Source organism: Oncorhynchus mykiss, chromosome 8, assembly GCF_057628025.1.
Source record: "Oncorhynchus mykiss isolate SJ-2025 chromosome 8, ASM5762802v1, whole genome shotgun sequence".
Classification (NCBI taxonomy): domain Eukaryota; kingdom Metazoa; phylum Chordata; class Actinopteri; order Salmoniformes; family Salmonidae; genus Oncorhynchus; species Oncorhynchus mykiss.
Window position 1 is genome coordinate 71,170,614 of NC_143029.1, and position 15,895 is coordinate 71,186,508.

General features: G+C 44.2%; 1 protein-coding gene across 1 annotated transcript in view; it reads left to right on the forward strand.

Annotated features, from left to right (window-relative positions):
* The window catches only part of LOC110530434 (PH domain leucine-rich repeat-containing protein phosphatase 1), a 74,049-nt gene that overhangs the window by 35,949 nt on the left and 22,205 nt on the right, over positions 1-15,895 (forward strand). The window contains exon 2 of the mRNA XM_021613493.3: positions 13,696-13,892. Coding sequence (XP_021469168.2) covers positions 13,696-13,892 — 197 coding nt within the window. The remainder of the gene's footprint in view (positions 1-13,695; positions 13,893-15,895) is intronic.

The following is a 15,895-nucleotide window of genomic DNA, read 5'->3' on the forward strand; positions in this document are numbered from 1 at the left end:
AGGGAAAGGGGAGCACAGAGGAGGGAAGCGGGGATGGGAGCGGAGAGGGAAAAGGGGAGAGGGGAGGGAAAAGGGGAGAGGGGAGGGAAAGGGGGAGAGGAGAGGGAAAAGGGAGCGGAGAAGGAAGAGGAGAGCAGAGGGAAGAGAGGAGAGGAGAATACTGGGGTTGAAGGGGAGGAGCAGGGGAGAGGAAATGAAGGGGAAACAGGAGGAGAGGAAGGTCTTTTGGATGGCATCCTAGAACATGTCTAGAGACGCTCTGAGCTGACAGTGATGCTCCCTGGCTGTAATACTGTTCTGTCTGTGTGACAGGAGACGGGAGCTGTCAGAGCACTAAACCAAATGTCACTCAGCCTAGTCTAGAGAGACTGGGGCAGTTGTCAATGCTCTCCCAAAGAAAATAAATGCACGCGTGCAAACACACACACACTAGCATTATAGGCAACCCCCTGTAAATCTTCTGTACAGACTCTTTGTGCGAGAACATCTGGGAACTTTTAAATAGGATGTCTAGGGGATTAAGAAGCTACTAATGAAGGATTAGGGCATTTAGAAGCTATGAAAGTGTGGAGTCACAGACCTCTCAGACCCTGTTGAAAATCACTCCCTAAAAGCAATAGTGTCTCCCTAACGGTTGCCTACTTACTTAGCAATGTACTAAGTACTAGACACACACACACAGTATGATAGATAGTCCTGAAGGTGCACACACACACAGTGCAGTATGGTGGATAGTCCTGAAGGTTGTCCCACGGTTGTGGGAAGGTTGTAAGATGTTGCACCAGCCCACCAGGCTGGCAGATGGGAGGAGGTCAGTATAATAACGCTACCTTGGCCCACACGCTAATTGTCCCTAGCAGCCTGTCACCTTGTATGGTCTTCACCACCGCTACAGCTACGTGTGTGTGTGTCCTACCTGAGCGCACACCCAGCATTGACAACGGGAGGCCCCTCTGTCTGTCTCTGCCCTGCTCCCTCTGTCCATCGCTCTCTCAATTCAAAGGGCTTTATTGGCATAGGAAACATGTTTACATTGATAAAGCAAGTGAAATAGTGAAATAAACAATTTAAAAAATGAACAGGAAACATTACACTTACAAAAGTTCCAAAGGAATCGAGACATTTCAAATGTCATATAATGGCTATATACAGTGTTGTAATGATCTGCAAATAGTTCAAGTACAAAGGGGGAAATAAATAAACATAAATATGGGTTGTATTTTCAATGGTGTTTGTTCTTCACTGGTTGCCCTTTTCTTTTGGCAACAGGTGCTGTGATGGCACACTGTGGTATTTTAACCAATAAATAGGAGTTTATCAAAATTGGATTTGTTTTTGAATTGTTTGAGGGAAATATGTGTCTCGAATATGGTCATACATTTGGCGGGATAGGATGTGTATCTGAGTATCCACCTAATTTTGTGGGCAGGCATGGGGACATAGCCTGCCTCCTCTTGAGAACCAGGTCTGCCTATGGCGGCGTCTCTCAATAGCAAGGCTATGCTCACTGAGTCTGTACATAGGCAAGGATTTTCTTAATTTAGGCTCCGTCACAGTGGTCAGGTATTCTGCCACTGTGTACTCTCTGTTTAGGGCCAGATAGCATTCCAATTTGCTCTGTTTTGATTATTTCCAGTGTGTCAAATAGTTAACTTTTTGCTTTCTCAAAATTTGGTTGGGTCGAAATGTGTTTTTGTCCTGGGGCTCTGTGAGGTCTGTTTGTGTTTGTGAACTGATCCCCAGAACCAGCTGGCTGAGGGGACTCTTCTCTACGTTAATCTCTCTGTAGGTGAGGGCTTTGTGGTGGAATGTGTGGGCGTCACTTCCTTTTAGGTGGTTGTAGAATTGAACAGCAATATTCTGGATGTTGAGAACTAGTAAGTATAGTCCTCATTCTGCTCTGCATACATTGACTGGATGTTGAGAACTAGTGGGTATAGTCCTCATTCTGCTCTGCATACATTGACTGGATGTTGAGAACTAGTGGGTATAGTCCTCATTCTGCTCTGCATACATTGACTGGATGTTGAGAACTAGTGGGTATAGTCCTCATTCTGCTCTGCATACATTGACTGGATGTTGAGAACTAGTGGGTATAGTCCTCATTCTGCTCTGCATACATTGACTGGATGTTGAGAACTAGTGGGTATAGTCCTCATTCTGCTCTGCATACATTGACTGGATGTTGAGAACTAGTGGGTATAGTCCTCATTCTGCTCTGCATACATTGACTGGATGTTGAGAACTAGTGGGTATAGTCCTCATTCTGCTCTGCATACATTGACTGGATGTTGAGAACTAGTGGGTATAGTCCTCATTCTGCTCTGCATACATTGACTGGATGTTGAGAACTAGTGGGTATAGTCCTCATTCTGCTCTGCATACATTGACTGGATGTTGAGAACTAGTGGGTATAGTCCTCATTCTGCTCTGCATACATTGACTGGATGTTGAGAACTAGTGGGTATAGTCCTCATTCTGCTCTGCATACATTGACTGGATGTTGAGAACTAGTGGGTGTAGTCCTCATTCTGCTCTGCATACATTGACTGGATGTTGAGAACTAGTGGGTATAGTCCTCATTCTGCTCTGCATACATTGACTGGATGTTGAGAACTAGTGGGTATAGTCCTCATTCTGCTCTGCATACATTGACTGGATGTTGAGAACTAGTGGGTATAGTCCTCATTCTGCTCTGCATACATTGACTGGATGTTGAGAACTAGTGGGTATAGTCCTCATTCTGCTCTGCATACATTGACTGGATGTTGAGAACTAGTGGGTATAGTCCTCATTCTGCTCTGCATACATTGACTGGATGTTGAGAACTAGTGGGTATAGTCCTCATTCTGCTCTGCATACATTGACTGGATGTTGAGAACTAGTGGGTATAGTCCTCATTCTGCTCTGCATACATTGACTGGATGTTGAGAACTAGTGGGTATAGTCCTCATTCTGCTCTGCATACATTGACTGGATGTTGAGAACTAGTGGGTATAGTCCTCATTCTGCTCTGCATACATTGACTGGATGTTGAGAACTAGTGGGTATAGTCCTCATTCTGCTCTGCATACATTGACTGGATGTTGAGAACTAGTGGGTATAGTCCTCATTCTGCTCTGCATACATTGACTGGATGTTGAGAACTAGTGGGTATAGTCCTCATTCTGCTCTGCATACATTGACTGGATGTTGAGAACTAGTGGGTATAGTCCTCATTCTGCTCTGCATACATTGACTGGATGTTGAGAACTAGTGGGTATAGTCCTCATTCTGCTCTGCATACATTGACTGGATGTTGAGAACTAGTGGGTATAGTCCTCATTCTGCTCTGCATACATTGACTGGATGTTGAGAACTAGTGGGTATAGTTTTCATTCTGCTCTGCATACATTGACTGGATGTTGAGAACTAGTGGGTATAGTCCTCATTCTGCTCTGCATACATTGACTGGATGTTGAGAACTAGTGGGTATAGTCCTCATTCTGCTCTGCATACATTGACTGGATGTTGAGAACTAGTGGGTATAGTCCTCATTCTGCTCTGCATACATTGACTGGATGTTGAGAACTAGTGGGTATAGTCCTCATTCTGCTCTGCATACATTGACTGGATGTTGAGAACTAGTGGGTATAGTCCTCATTCTGCTCTGCATACATTGATTGCGGTTTGCGTTGTACATTAAGTATATTTTTGTCAAATTCTGCATACAGAGTCTCAATTGGGTGTTTGTCCCATTTTGTGAATTATTGGTTGGTGAGTGGGCCCCAGACCACACAACCATAGAGGGCAATGGGTTCGATAACTGATTCAAGTATTTTTTGCCAGATCCTAATTGGTATGTCGAATGTAGTGTTCTTTTTGATAGCATAGAAGGCCTTTCTTGCCTTGTCTGCACTGTTCTAATGCCCTTGCCAATTTGTTGATATACATGTTGAAGAGGGTGGGGCTTAAGCTGCATCCCTGTCTACCCCATGGCCTGTGGAAATAAATGTGTTTTTTAAATAATTTTAACCACACACTTGTTGTTTGTGGGCATGGATTTTGTGGCATGTTTTCCCACCAACAATACTTTACATCAATGTGCATAGCAGACCCTCATATGAAATTGAGTCAAAAGTTTTTTTGAAATCAACAAAGCATGTGAAGACTTCGCCTTCGTTTTGGTTTGTTTGTTTGTCAATTAGGATGTGCAGGGTAAATACTTGCTCTGTCATATGGTAATTTGGTAAAAAGCCAATTTGACACCGGTTAGTTGAGGTAATATGTACATGAAGGTAGAGTTATTAAAGTGACTATACACAGATGATTACAACCGAGAGAAGCAGTGGTGTAAAAGAGGGGGGCAATGCAAATAGTCTGGGTAGCCTTTTGGTTAGGTGTTCATGGAGTGGTTGTTGTCCTGGCACCACACAGCCAGGTCTCTGACCTCCTCCCTATCGGCTGTCTCATTGTTGTCGGTGATCAGGCACTGTTGTCATCATCAAACTTAATGATGGTGTTGGAGTCGTGCCTGGCCGTGCAGTCATGAGTGAACAGAGAGTACAGGAAGGGACTGAGCACACACCCCTGAGGGGCCCCTGTGTTGAGGATCAGCGTGGCGGATGTGTTGTTACCTACCCTTACCATCTGAGGGTGGCCCAGGATCCAGTTGCAGAGGGAGGTGTTTAGTCCCAGGGTCCTTAGCTTATTGATGAGCTTTAAGGGCACAATGGTGTTGAACACAGAGCTGTAATCAATGAATAGCATTCTCACATAGGCATTCCTTTTGTCCAGGTGGGAAAGGGCAGTGTGGAGTGCAATAGAGATTGCATCATATGTGGATCTTTTTGGGCGGTATGCAAATTGGAGTGGGTCTAGAGTTTCTGGGATAATGATGTTGATGTGGTTCGTCAGAGGGCATAGCGGGATATCTTATTAGCTTCTGGGTTAGAGTCCCGGTCCTTGAAAGCGGTAGATCTAGCCTTTAGCTCAGTGCCGGTGTTTCCTGTAATCCATGGCTTCTAGTTGGGGTATGTACGTACGGTCACTGTGGGGACGACTTCATCGATGCACTTATTGATGAAGCCAATGACTGATGTGGTGTACTCCTCAATGCTATCGGAGGAATACCGGAACATATTTCAGTCTGTGCTAGCTGTAGCTTAGCATCTGCTTCATCTGACCACTTTTTTATTGATCTAGTCACTGGTGCTTCCTGATTTAATTTTTGCTTGTAAGCAGGAATCAGGAGGATAGAATTATGGTCAGATTTGCCAAATGGAGGGTGAGGGAGAGCTTTATATGTACAGTTGAAGTTGGAAGTTTACATACATTTAGGTTGGAGTCATTACAATTAGTTTTTCAACCATTCCACAAATTTCTTGTTAACAAACTATAGTGTTGGCATCTACTTTGTGCATGACATAAGTTTACATACACTAAGTTGACAGCTTGGAAAATTCCAGCAAATACTTTCATGGCTTTAGAAGCTTCTGATAGGCTAATTAACATCCTTTGAGTCAATTGGAGGTGTACCTGTGGATGTATTTCAAGGCCTACCTTCAAACTCAGTGCATCTTTGCATGACATCATTGGAAAATCAAAGGAAATCAGCCAAGACCTCTTTTTTTTTTTTTTTGGACCTCCACAAGTCTGGTTCATCCTTGGGAGCAATTTCCAAACACCTGAAGGTACCACGTTCATCTGTACAAACAATAGTACGCAAGTATAAACACCATAGGACCACGCAGCCGTCATACCACTCAGAAAGTAGACGCGTTCTGTCTCCTAGAGATGAACATACTTTGGTGCGAAAAGTGCAAATCAATCCCAGAACAACAGCAAAGGACCTTGTGAAGATTCTAGAGGGAACCGGTACAAAGGTATCTATATCCACAGTAAAACGAGTCCTATATTGACATAACCTGAAAGGCCGCTCAGCAAAGAAGAAGCCACTGCTCCAAAACCGCCATAAAAAAGCTAGGCTACGGTTTGCAACTGCACATGGGGACAAATATCATACTTTTTGGAGAAATGTCCTCTGGTCTGATTAAACAAAAATAGAACTGTTTGGCCATAATGACCATCGTTATGTTTGGAGGAAAAAGGGGAAGGCTTGCAGGGAAAGAACACCATCCCAACAGTGAAGCACGGGGGTGGCAGCATCATGTTGTGAGGGTGCTTTGCAGCAGGAGGGACTGGTGCACTTCACAAAATAGATGGCACCATGAGGAAGAACACATATGTGGATATATTGAAGCAACATCTCAAGACATCACTCATGAAGTTAAAGCTTCCAAATGGACAATGACCACAAGCATACTTCCAAAGTTGTGGCAAAATGGCTTAAGGACAACAAAGTCAAGGTATTGGAGTGGCCATCACAAAGCCCTGACCTCAATCCCATAGAAGATTTGTGGGCAGAATTGAAAAGGCGTGTGCGAGCGAAGAGGCCTACAAACAGGACTCAGTTACACCAGCTCTGTCAGGAGGAATGGGCCAAAATTCACCCAACTTATTGTGGGAAGCTTGTGGAAGGCTACCCAAAATGGTTGACCTAAGTTAAACAATTTAAAGGCAATGCTACCAAATTCTAATTGAGTATATGTAAACTTCTGACCCACTGGGAATGTGATGAAAGAAATAAAAGCTGAAATAAATCACTCTCTACTATTATTCTGACATTTCACATTTTAAAAATAAGGGGTGATCCTAACTGACCTAAAACAGGGATTTTTTACTTGGATTAAATGTCAGGAATTGTGAAAAACTGAGTTTAAATGTATTTGGCTAAGGTGTATATAAACTTCTGACTTCAACTGTATCTCTGTGTGTGGAGTAAAGGTGGTCCAGAGTTTTTTTTTCCTCTGGTTGCACATTTAACATGCTGTTAGAAATTTTGTAAAACAGATTTAAGTGTCCCTGCATTAAATTCCCCGGCTACTAGGAGCGCCGCCTCTGGATGAGCGTTTTGTTGTTTGCTTATGTCAGAATACAGCTCATTCAATGCTGTCTTAGTGCCAGCCTCAGTCTGTGGTGGTATGTAAACAGCTACGAAAAATACAGATAAACTCTCTATGTAGATCGTGTGGTCTACAGTTTATCATGAGATACTCTACCTCAGGCGAGCAATAGCGCGAGACTTCCTTAGATATTGTGCACCAGCTGTTATTTACCAAAATATATAGTCCACCGCCCCTTGTCTTACCAGACGGCCCTGTTCTTTCCTGCCGGTGCAGTGTATAACCAGCCAGCTAGCTGTATGTTGATAGTGTCGGGAAAGAGGGATGTTGTTTTTTTTAGTGGTTTCCAGAAGTGGTTAGAGTCTATGGATTCTTCAATTACATTGAGCTGATTTCTGATGTGCTCTTCCTTCATTTTCCGTACGTTATTTCCGTTTTGTTTGTGATTCACCATAGTGAAGGCGTAGGCTCGGGGTCTTTGTTTTTGGTTGGATAGGTTTGTTCATTTCTTTAGGTTTTTGCAGTCTTCATCAAACCATTTGTCATTGTTATACATGTTTGCCGTTGTTCTGTTTGAAATTCTTAGATTTGATAGGGAAGCTGAGAGGTCAAATATACTGTTTAGGTTTTCTACTGCCAAGTTTACACCTTCACTATTACAGTGAAATGTTTTGACCAGGAAGTTGTCTAAAAGGGATTGAATTTGTGGTTGGTTGTCCAATTGTTTTTTGGTAGGTTGCCATACTTCTTTACTTGCATCTATAGCATTTCTTAATGTTATTCAGTTCCTTTGGCTTTGATGCCTCGATTTCTTTTTCACTCTCCCTCATATGTTGGCTGTTACTCATTCCTCTCTTTCTTACCTTCTTCAAAATCTCATTACTCCTTTTCACTGTCAGTGGTGGAAAACAACAGTCATCAAACATAATTTGCTGATAATAAAAAGCCTCTGAAGGATGTACTACAGTAGCTGTATTATTTTGAACACTGTTCGACAGTGATGCGTCTCTCCAGCTCCTCAGCAGTGAGAAAGGCCTTGATACAACACCTCAGATCATATCAATCTCATACAGGAGGACAGAGGATGTCTCTCTCCAGCTCCTCAGCAGTGAGAAAGGCCTTGATACAACACCTCAGATCATATCAATCTCATACAGGAGGACAGAGGATGTCTCTCTTCAGCTCCTCAGCAGTGAGAAAGGCCTTGATACAACACCTCAGATCATATCAATATCATACAGGAGGACAGAGGATGTCTCTCTCCAGCTCCTCAGCAGTGAGAAAGGCCTTGATACAACACCTCAGATCATATCAATCTCATACAGGAGGACAGAGGATGTCTCTCTTCAGCTCCTCAGCAGTGAGAAAGGCCTTGATACAACACCTCAGATCATATCAATCTCATACAGGAGGACAGAGGATGTCTCTCTCCAGCTCCTCAGCAGTGAGAAAGGCCTTGATACAACACCTCAGATCATATCAATCTCATACAGGAGGACAGAGGATGTCTCTCTTCAGCTCCTCAGCAGTGAGAAAGGCCTTGATACAACACCTCAGATCATATCAATCTCATACAGGAGGACAGAGGATGTCTCTCTTCAGCTCCTCAGCAGTGAGAAAGGCCTTGATACAACACCTCAGATCATGTCTCTCTCCAGCTCCTCAGCAGTGAGAAAGGCCTTGATACAACACCTCAGATCATATCAATCTCATACAGGAGGACAGAGGATGTCTCTCTCCAGCTCCTCAGCAGTGAGAAAGGCCTTGATACAACACCTCAGATCATATCAATCTCATACAGGAGGACAGAGGATGTCTCTCTTCAGCTCCTCAGCAGTGAGAAAGGCCTTGATACAACACCTCAGATCATGTCTCTCTCCAGCTCCTCAGCAGTGAGAAAGGCCTTGATACAACACCTCAGATCATATCAATCTCATACAGGAGGACAGAGGATGTCTCTCTCCAGCTCCTCAGCAGTGAGAAAGGCCTTGATACAACACCTCAATCCCATACAGGAGGACAGAGGATGTCTCTCTCCAGCTCCTCAGCAGTGAGAAAGGCCTTGATACAACACCTCAGATCATATCAATCTCATACAGGAGGACAGAGGATGTCTCTCTCCAGCTCCTCAGCAGTGAGAAAGGCCTTGATACAACACCTCAGATCATATCAATCTCATACAGGAGGACAGAGGATGCGTCACAAATGGCAAACTATTCCCACAATAGTGCACTACTTTTAACCAGGGCACTATATAGTGCCATTTGGGATGCACACTGCTGTAAGAGGCAGCCAAGACCCGGCAGCAGGAGACGGTTGTAGCCTGAACACAAACCCTCCTTTACACTACTTTACAAATACATTTCTCATCTGTCCCGGTCCACAGCACCATAGCATTCATTGTAAGTAAGTGGGGCTTGTTGTCATTCCCAGCCAGGTGTGTGGTGTGTAATATGGGTCAGAGCCCTGTAGTACAGCATGCCCAGGCCCAGTGGTGGAGGTGTCTGTGCTGCAGTGTCTTGTTTCATTAGCAGGTCAGCCTGATTATACGTGTGTAGTGAGGAGGACCGGTGGAAAGGGAAGTGGCCTGGTTATCACACAGGGGAGGGGCTTACACACTTAAATATGAGAAGTTGTTACCGGGTAAGATCTGGGATTAGCTTAAACCTCTGCATTACTATGCTTTGTGCCATACAAGGCATGAATATGTGTCTGGATTTGGCCATGTGTCTTGAAGTTAGTCTGTGGTGGGGTGGAAAGGGGAAACGAAGGCCTTTCCTGAGCTTGGTGGAAGGTGAAGGAAGCCGTCCTGAGAAACCGGCAACAAACACCCCAAACACGCACCACTCCCTACTCACACACGTGACCCAAAGCACTTCAACAGACTCCTAGAACCCCGCACACGCACCAAACCAAGTCCTTGGTGTCCTTTTGACCTAAGGCCCTGCATTGCTTCCATCACCAAGGTCTACCTTTCAGTTGAATATACACCTGGCCTAGGACAACACATGCAGTTGTCCTTGCTCCGATGGCTCGGTTGGTTAGAGCATGGTTCTTGCACCACCAGGGTTGTGGGGTTGATTCCAGCATGAGACTAAATGCGACCACTGAATTAGCATATTGTTCTCCGCCAATGGTGATGTGAAGAAGTTTCCACTCCTGGACCCCATGTAAACACTCACATGGGAGCCCCACACAGCCAGAGTAGTGGTCTGGTCTACACACAGACAGACCCACAAAGCTCTGATGCACATGGAGACGGTTTACCACCGTCACAGAGTGAGTGCTTGCGTCGGTGGGTGGGGACTGTGTGTTTTTGTGTGTGTTGAGCATGAGTGTATAGGGTATGTGTGAGGTTTGGGTTGTTTGTGTGTGTTTTCACATATGCGTATGTGCAAGAGAAAGTGTTCCAGTAAGGCCCTAAGTACAGTGAGATTGACCATGTGACATATTGAGTCTAAAGCTGATAAATCATTTGTTTATTCCAACAATGTCTCCTCTCACTCGAAAGCTCAAGAATGAACATGAACTGGGTTGTACTGTAAAGAGGTGAGGTGCATCACAGCATCTCACTTCTGACCTGTAAACCCCAGCTAGTGAGTTACTGGAACACTACCTCTGTACTGTACTCTACCACACACTCAGTAGGTTATTGATTTGATTTCAGCCTGAAAATGAGAAAAAAAAATTGTTAAGGTCACTGAATAGTAATGATGCAGAGGGAAAACATGCTCATCACAGTAGCTCATTATTCAAACTATTTTGCCCTTTTCTCAGTTTGTTTTTCAGAACATGAGGTCTTCCTCAGTGACTGCATTTTTCAACCTTAGTTTGAATATTCTAATGCCTTTAATGTTCCCCTTGATCTCTGACAATATCAAGGCTACTTCAGTATTTTGTTTTTTATTCTGGATCCTGGGGTCCAATCACAATAACATACACCACATACCACATTATTACACACTACTCTACCACGACAATACAACACATTATTAGTCTGTACAGCAAGCCTCCTGTGTTAGTCTGTACAGCAAGCCTCTTGTGTTAGTCTGTACAGCAAGCCTCTTGTGTTAGTCTGTACAGCAAGCCTCCTGTGTTAGTCTGTACAGCAAGCCTTCTGTGTTAGTCTGTACAGCAAGCCTCCTGTGTTAGTCTGTACAGCAAGCCTCCTGTGTTAGTCTGTACAGCAAGCCTCCTGTGTTAGTCTGTACAGCAAGCCTCCTGTGTTAGTCTGTACAGCAAGCCTCCTGTGTTAGTCTGTACAGCAGCCTCCTGTGTTAGTCTGCATGTAAGAGACCGGAGTTGAATTATTCAAAGCTGTAAGAGCTTGTCCTGGTACTTAGTTAGTACTTACCTCGTAGTATGACACTGCCGTCTCTCTCTAGCCCTTTCCCTCTTAGAAAAAAAGGGTTCTGTATAAATGGTTCTATGAGAGCGAGAGAGTCACAGAAGGGAAAGGAACAGATGGCTGGATTTATGAAAGGAATAAAGACAGCTCAAAGACTGATAGAACAAATTAGTGTTGAAGTAGAGGAGAGCACCTGTCATCATCCGATCTATAATCTGACTATCACTGTTAGGGGAAAAAAAGCTATTCAGCGCCAAATGCTAACAGAGGGTGGCCTCAGACAGTCTTCATGCTGCTGACTATTTAGTGCTTTTGCTAACCCAGCGTTGTGTTGACTGTGTGCTGAGTTTTAGACTGCTACACTATTAAACTATTCTTATCTCAGTGTTGACTGTGTGCTTAGAGAGTACAGAGTAAATACAGAGTAAAAACACTGAGTGAGAATATATACTGAGTGTACAAAATATTAAGGACTCCTTGCTAATATTGAGTTGCATACCCTTTTTACAGCCTCAATTAGTCGGGGCATGGGACTCTACAAGGTGTCAAAAGCATTCCACAGGGATGCTGGTCCATGTTGACTCCAATGCTTCCCACAGTTGTGACAAGTTGGCTGGATGTCCTTAAGGTGGTGAACCATCTTGATACACATGGGAACTGTTGAGTGTGAAAAACCCAGCAGTGTTGCAGTTCTCGAGACAAACCAGTGGCACCTACTACCATACTACCATACGTTCAAAGGCACTTAAATACACTGTCTGTGGTGCAACACAGGTGGATGGAGCGAGACATGATATCCCAGATGTGCTCAATTGGATTCAAGTCTGGGGAACGGGCGGGCCAGTCCATAGCTGCAAATACTTCCTCTTGCAGGAACTGCTGACACATTCCAGCCACATGAGGTTTAGCATTGTCTTGCATTAGGAGGAACCCATTGCCAACCGCACCAGCATATGGTCTCACAAGGGGTCTGAGGATCTCATCTCGGTACCTAATGGCAGTCAGGCTACCTCTGGTGAGCACATGGAGGGCTGTGCGGCCCCCCAAAGAAATGCCACCCCACACTATGACTGACCCTGGAGGATGTTGCAGGCAGCAGAACGTTCTCCACGGCGTCTCCAGACTGTCACGTCTGTCACATGTGCTCAGTGTGAACCTGCTTTCATCTGTGAAGAGCACAGGGCGCCAGTGGCGAATTTGCCAATCTTGGTGTTCTCTGGCAAATGAAAAACGTCCTGCACGGTGTTGGGCTGTAAGCACAACCCCCACCTGTGGATGCCGGGCCCTCATTACCACCCTCATGGAGTCTGTTTCTGACCGTTTGAGCAGACACATGCACATTTGTGGCCTGCTGGAGGTCATTTTGCAGGGCTCTGGCAGTGCTCTTCCTGCTCCTCCTTGCACAAAGGCGGAGGTAGCGGTCCTGCTGCTGGGTTGTTGCCTTCCTACGGCCTCCTCCACGTCTCCTGATGTACTGGCCTGTCTCCTGGTAGCGCCTCCATGCTCTGGACACTACGCTGACAGACACAGCAAACCTTCTTGCCACAGCTCGCATTGATGTGCCATCCTGGATGAGCTGCACTACCTGAGCCACTTGTGTGGGTTGTAGACTCCGTCTCATGCTACCACTAGAGTGAAAGCACCGCCAGCATTCAAAAGGGACCAAAACATCAGCCAGGAAGCATAGGAACTGAGAAGTGGTCTGTGGTCTCCACCTGCAGAACCACTCCTTTATTGGGGGTGTCTTGCTAATTGCCTATAATTTCCACCTGTTGTCTATTCCATTTGCACAACATCATGAGAAATGTATTGTCAATCAGTGTTGCTTCCTATGTGGACAGTTTGATTTCACAGAAGTGTGATTGACTTGGAGTTACATTGTGTTGTTTAAGTGTTCCCTTTATTTTTTTGAGCAGTGTATTTTGTCTTGCCCATTCAATCTCTGAATGGCACACATACAACAGCCATGTCTCAATTGTCTCAAGGCTTAAAAATCCTTCTTTAACCTGTCTCCTCCCCTTTATCTACACTGATTGAAGTGGATTTAACAGGTGACATCAATAAGGGATCATAGCTTTCACCTGGATTCACCTTGTCAGTCTATGGCATGGAAAAAGCAGGTGTCCTTAATGTTTTGTACACTCAGTGTATATTATATGTACTGTATGTACATACAAAATTATTATTATTTTTCTTTATAGTAATAATTTATTACTATAGTCACTTTATTAGCATCAGGCTAATAGATACTTTAAGTACTGAGGCAGCACTCAGGTCTCTGTGCTACTGGCCCTGTTTTGAGTTGCTAACTGTTAGCTGGATGCTAACTGTATCCCTCTCACCTGTGTTTTATGTTAGCTGGATGCTAACTATGCTAACTCCCTCTCCTTGTGTATGTTCCAGGGAAGCCCCACAGCATTGAGAGCTCGGAGCGCGTGCAGCTGTCGGGGACCTATAACGTCCGCAAAGGGAAACTCCTGCTACCAGTAAACCGGTGGACCAGACGCCAGGTCATCCTGTGTGGCACCTGCCTCATCGTCTCCTCCGTCAAAGACAGCCACACGGGCAAGATGCACATCCTGCCCCTCATCGGAGGAAAGGTACAGTAAGACACGGACTGCTGTTACTTACACCATAGAAATAGAATGACTAGAATAGACATACCCATTCAGTAGAATCACAAAGTTTCAACAAACCTCCCTTTGCTGTGTCATCACCAACTTTCCTATTCCATTTCCATTTGTCTTCATTCTTGTGTCATCAGTGTGCAATCATAGAGATAAATCAAAAGTCTTTAATCAACTCAGGGACAGAATCCTGGTGAAGGGCCAATAAGCCATCATTGCAAATCAATGTTAACTCTTCCAACGTCTTATTTCTTATCTGTTTTCCCCACATGATGAAGTACTCTATACCCTCATTGAATTCTCAGCCTATTTACCTTGTCTTCCAATTTAAGTCTTATCGTGGTTCTGCCTAGTTTAGGCTGGATCCCTATAAATACATTTTCTGGCTTGGCATTTCTCATTCCAAAAGGGGAATTAGGGAGGTAGCCGTTGGTTAATGACTGTTATCCCTTTATGGCTTTATGGCTGTGTATCAGCAGCAGGGAAGGATAGACCGGCCCATTGAATCAGCCCAAGGGCCCTCCTGAAAGAGGCTTTCGATCACCCTGCCTCACACTGTAGCTAGCTATACAAAGGACTGTCCACATCCCACCACATCCACAGCTCAAACATCATGTCATGCACAAGACACAACCTCTAGATCACCATTCATCTCCACAGTGTGTGTGTGTGTGTGTGTGTGCATGAGTGCATGTACCGTATGTGTGTGTTTGCGTATGCAATTATAATCCTATTTACATGTGCATACATGTTCGTGTGTGTCTATATTTACGCTTGACGGAAAATTGCAGACTAAGGCCATTTAATATGAACATCTTAATCTCTGCTGCTGATGTCACTAAACAGAGCCATGATCTGTTAAATAGAAGAGATTCACAAATAGGGATTGTCTGGTCTACTGAAAAGTCCCTGGGTTATTATTGGTTTATTCGGATCCCCATTAGCTTTTGCCGAAACAGGAGTTACTCTTCCTTGGGTCCACAAAAAAAACATGACAAATAACAATACACTGGTACACTGAGACAAGAACAGTCACACAAATGATCACTCCCTCAAAGTGTGGGCGTCTGTGTGTGTGTTCTTTGTTCAATCAGTGGCCCTAAAGATGTTTAGCTTGTGTGTCTAAACCTAAAAGGTGTGTATGTTGTCTTATGTCTTGTCAAACTCTATTTGTTTTCAGCCAATGGTTATACAAATGTCTGTTCATCTTCTATTTATCTTACATTGAGTGTACAGTTGAAGTCGGAAGTGTACATACACCTTAGCCAAATACATTTAAACTCACTTTTTCACAATTCCTGACATCTTATCCTAGTAAAAATTCCCTGTCTTAGGTCAGTTAAGATGACCACTTTATTTTAAGAATGTGAAATGTCAGAATAATAGTAGACTGATTTATTTCAGCTTTTTTTCTTTCATCACATTCCCAGTGGGTCAGAAGTTTACATACACACAATTAGTATTTGGTAGCATTGCCTTTAAATTGTTTAACTTGGGTCAAATGTTTTGGGTAGCCTTCCACAAGCTTCCCACAATAAGTTTGGTGAATTAATTTTGGCCCATTCCTCCTGACAGAGCTGGTGTAACTGAGTCAGGTTTGTAGGCCTCCTTGCTCATGCACACTTTTTCAGTTCTGCCCACACATTATCTATAGGATTGAGGTCAGGGCTTTGTGATGGCCATTCCAATACCTTGACTTTGTTGTCCTTAAGCTATTTTGCCACAACTTTGGAAGTATGCTTGGGGTCATTGTCCATTTGGAAGACCCATTTGCGACCAAGCTTTAACTTCCTGACTGATGTCTTGAGATGTTGCTTCAATATATCCACATAATTGTTCTTCCACCTGATGCCATCTATTTTGTGAAGTGCACCAGTCCCTCCTGCAGCAAAGCACCCTCACAACATGATGCTGCCACCCCCGTGCTTCACTGTTGGGATGGTGTTCTTCACTTGCGAGCCTCCCCCTTTTTCCTC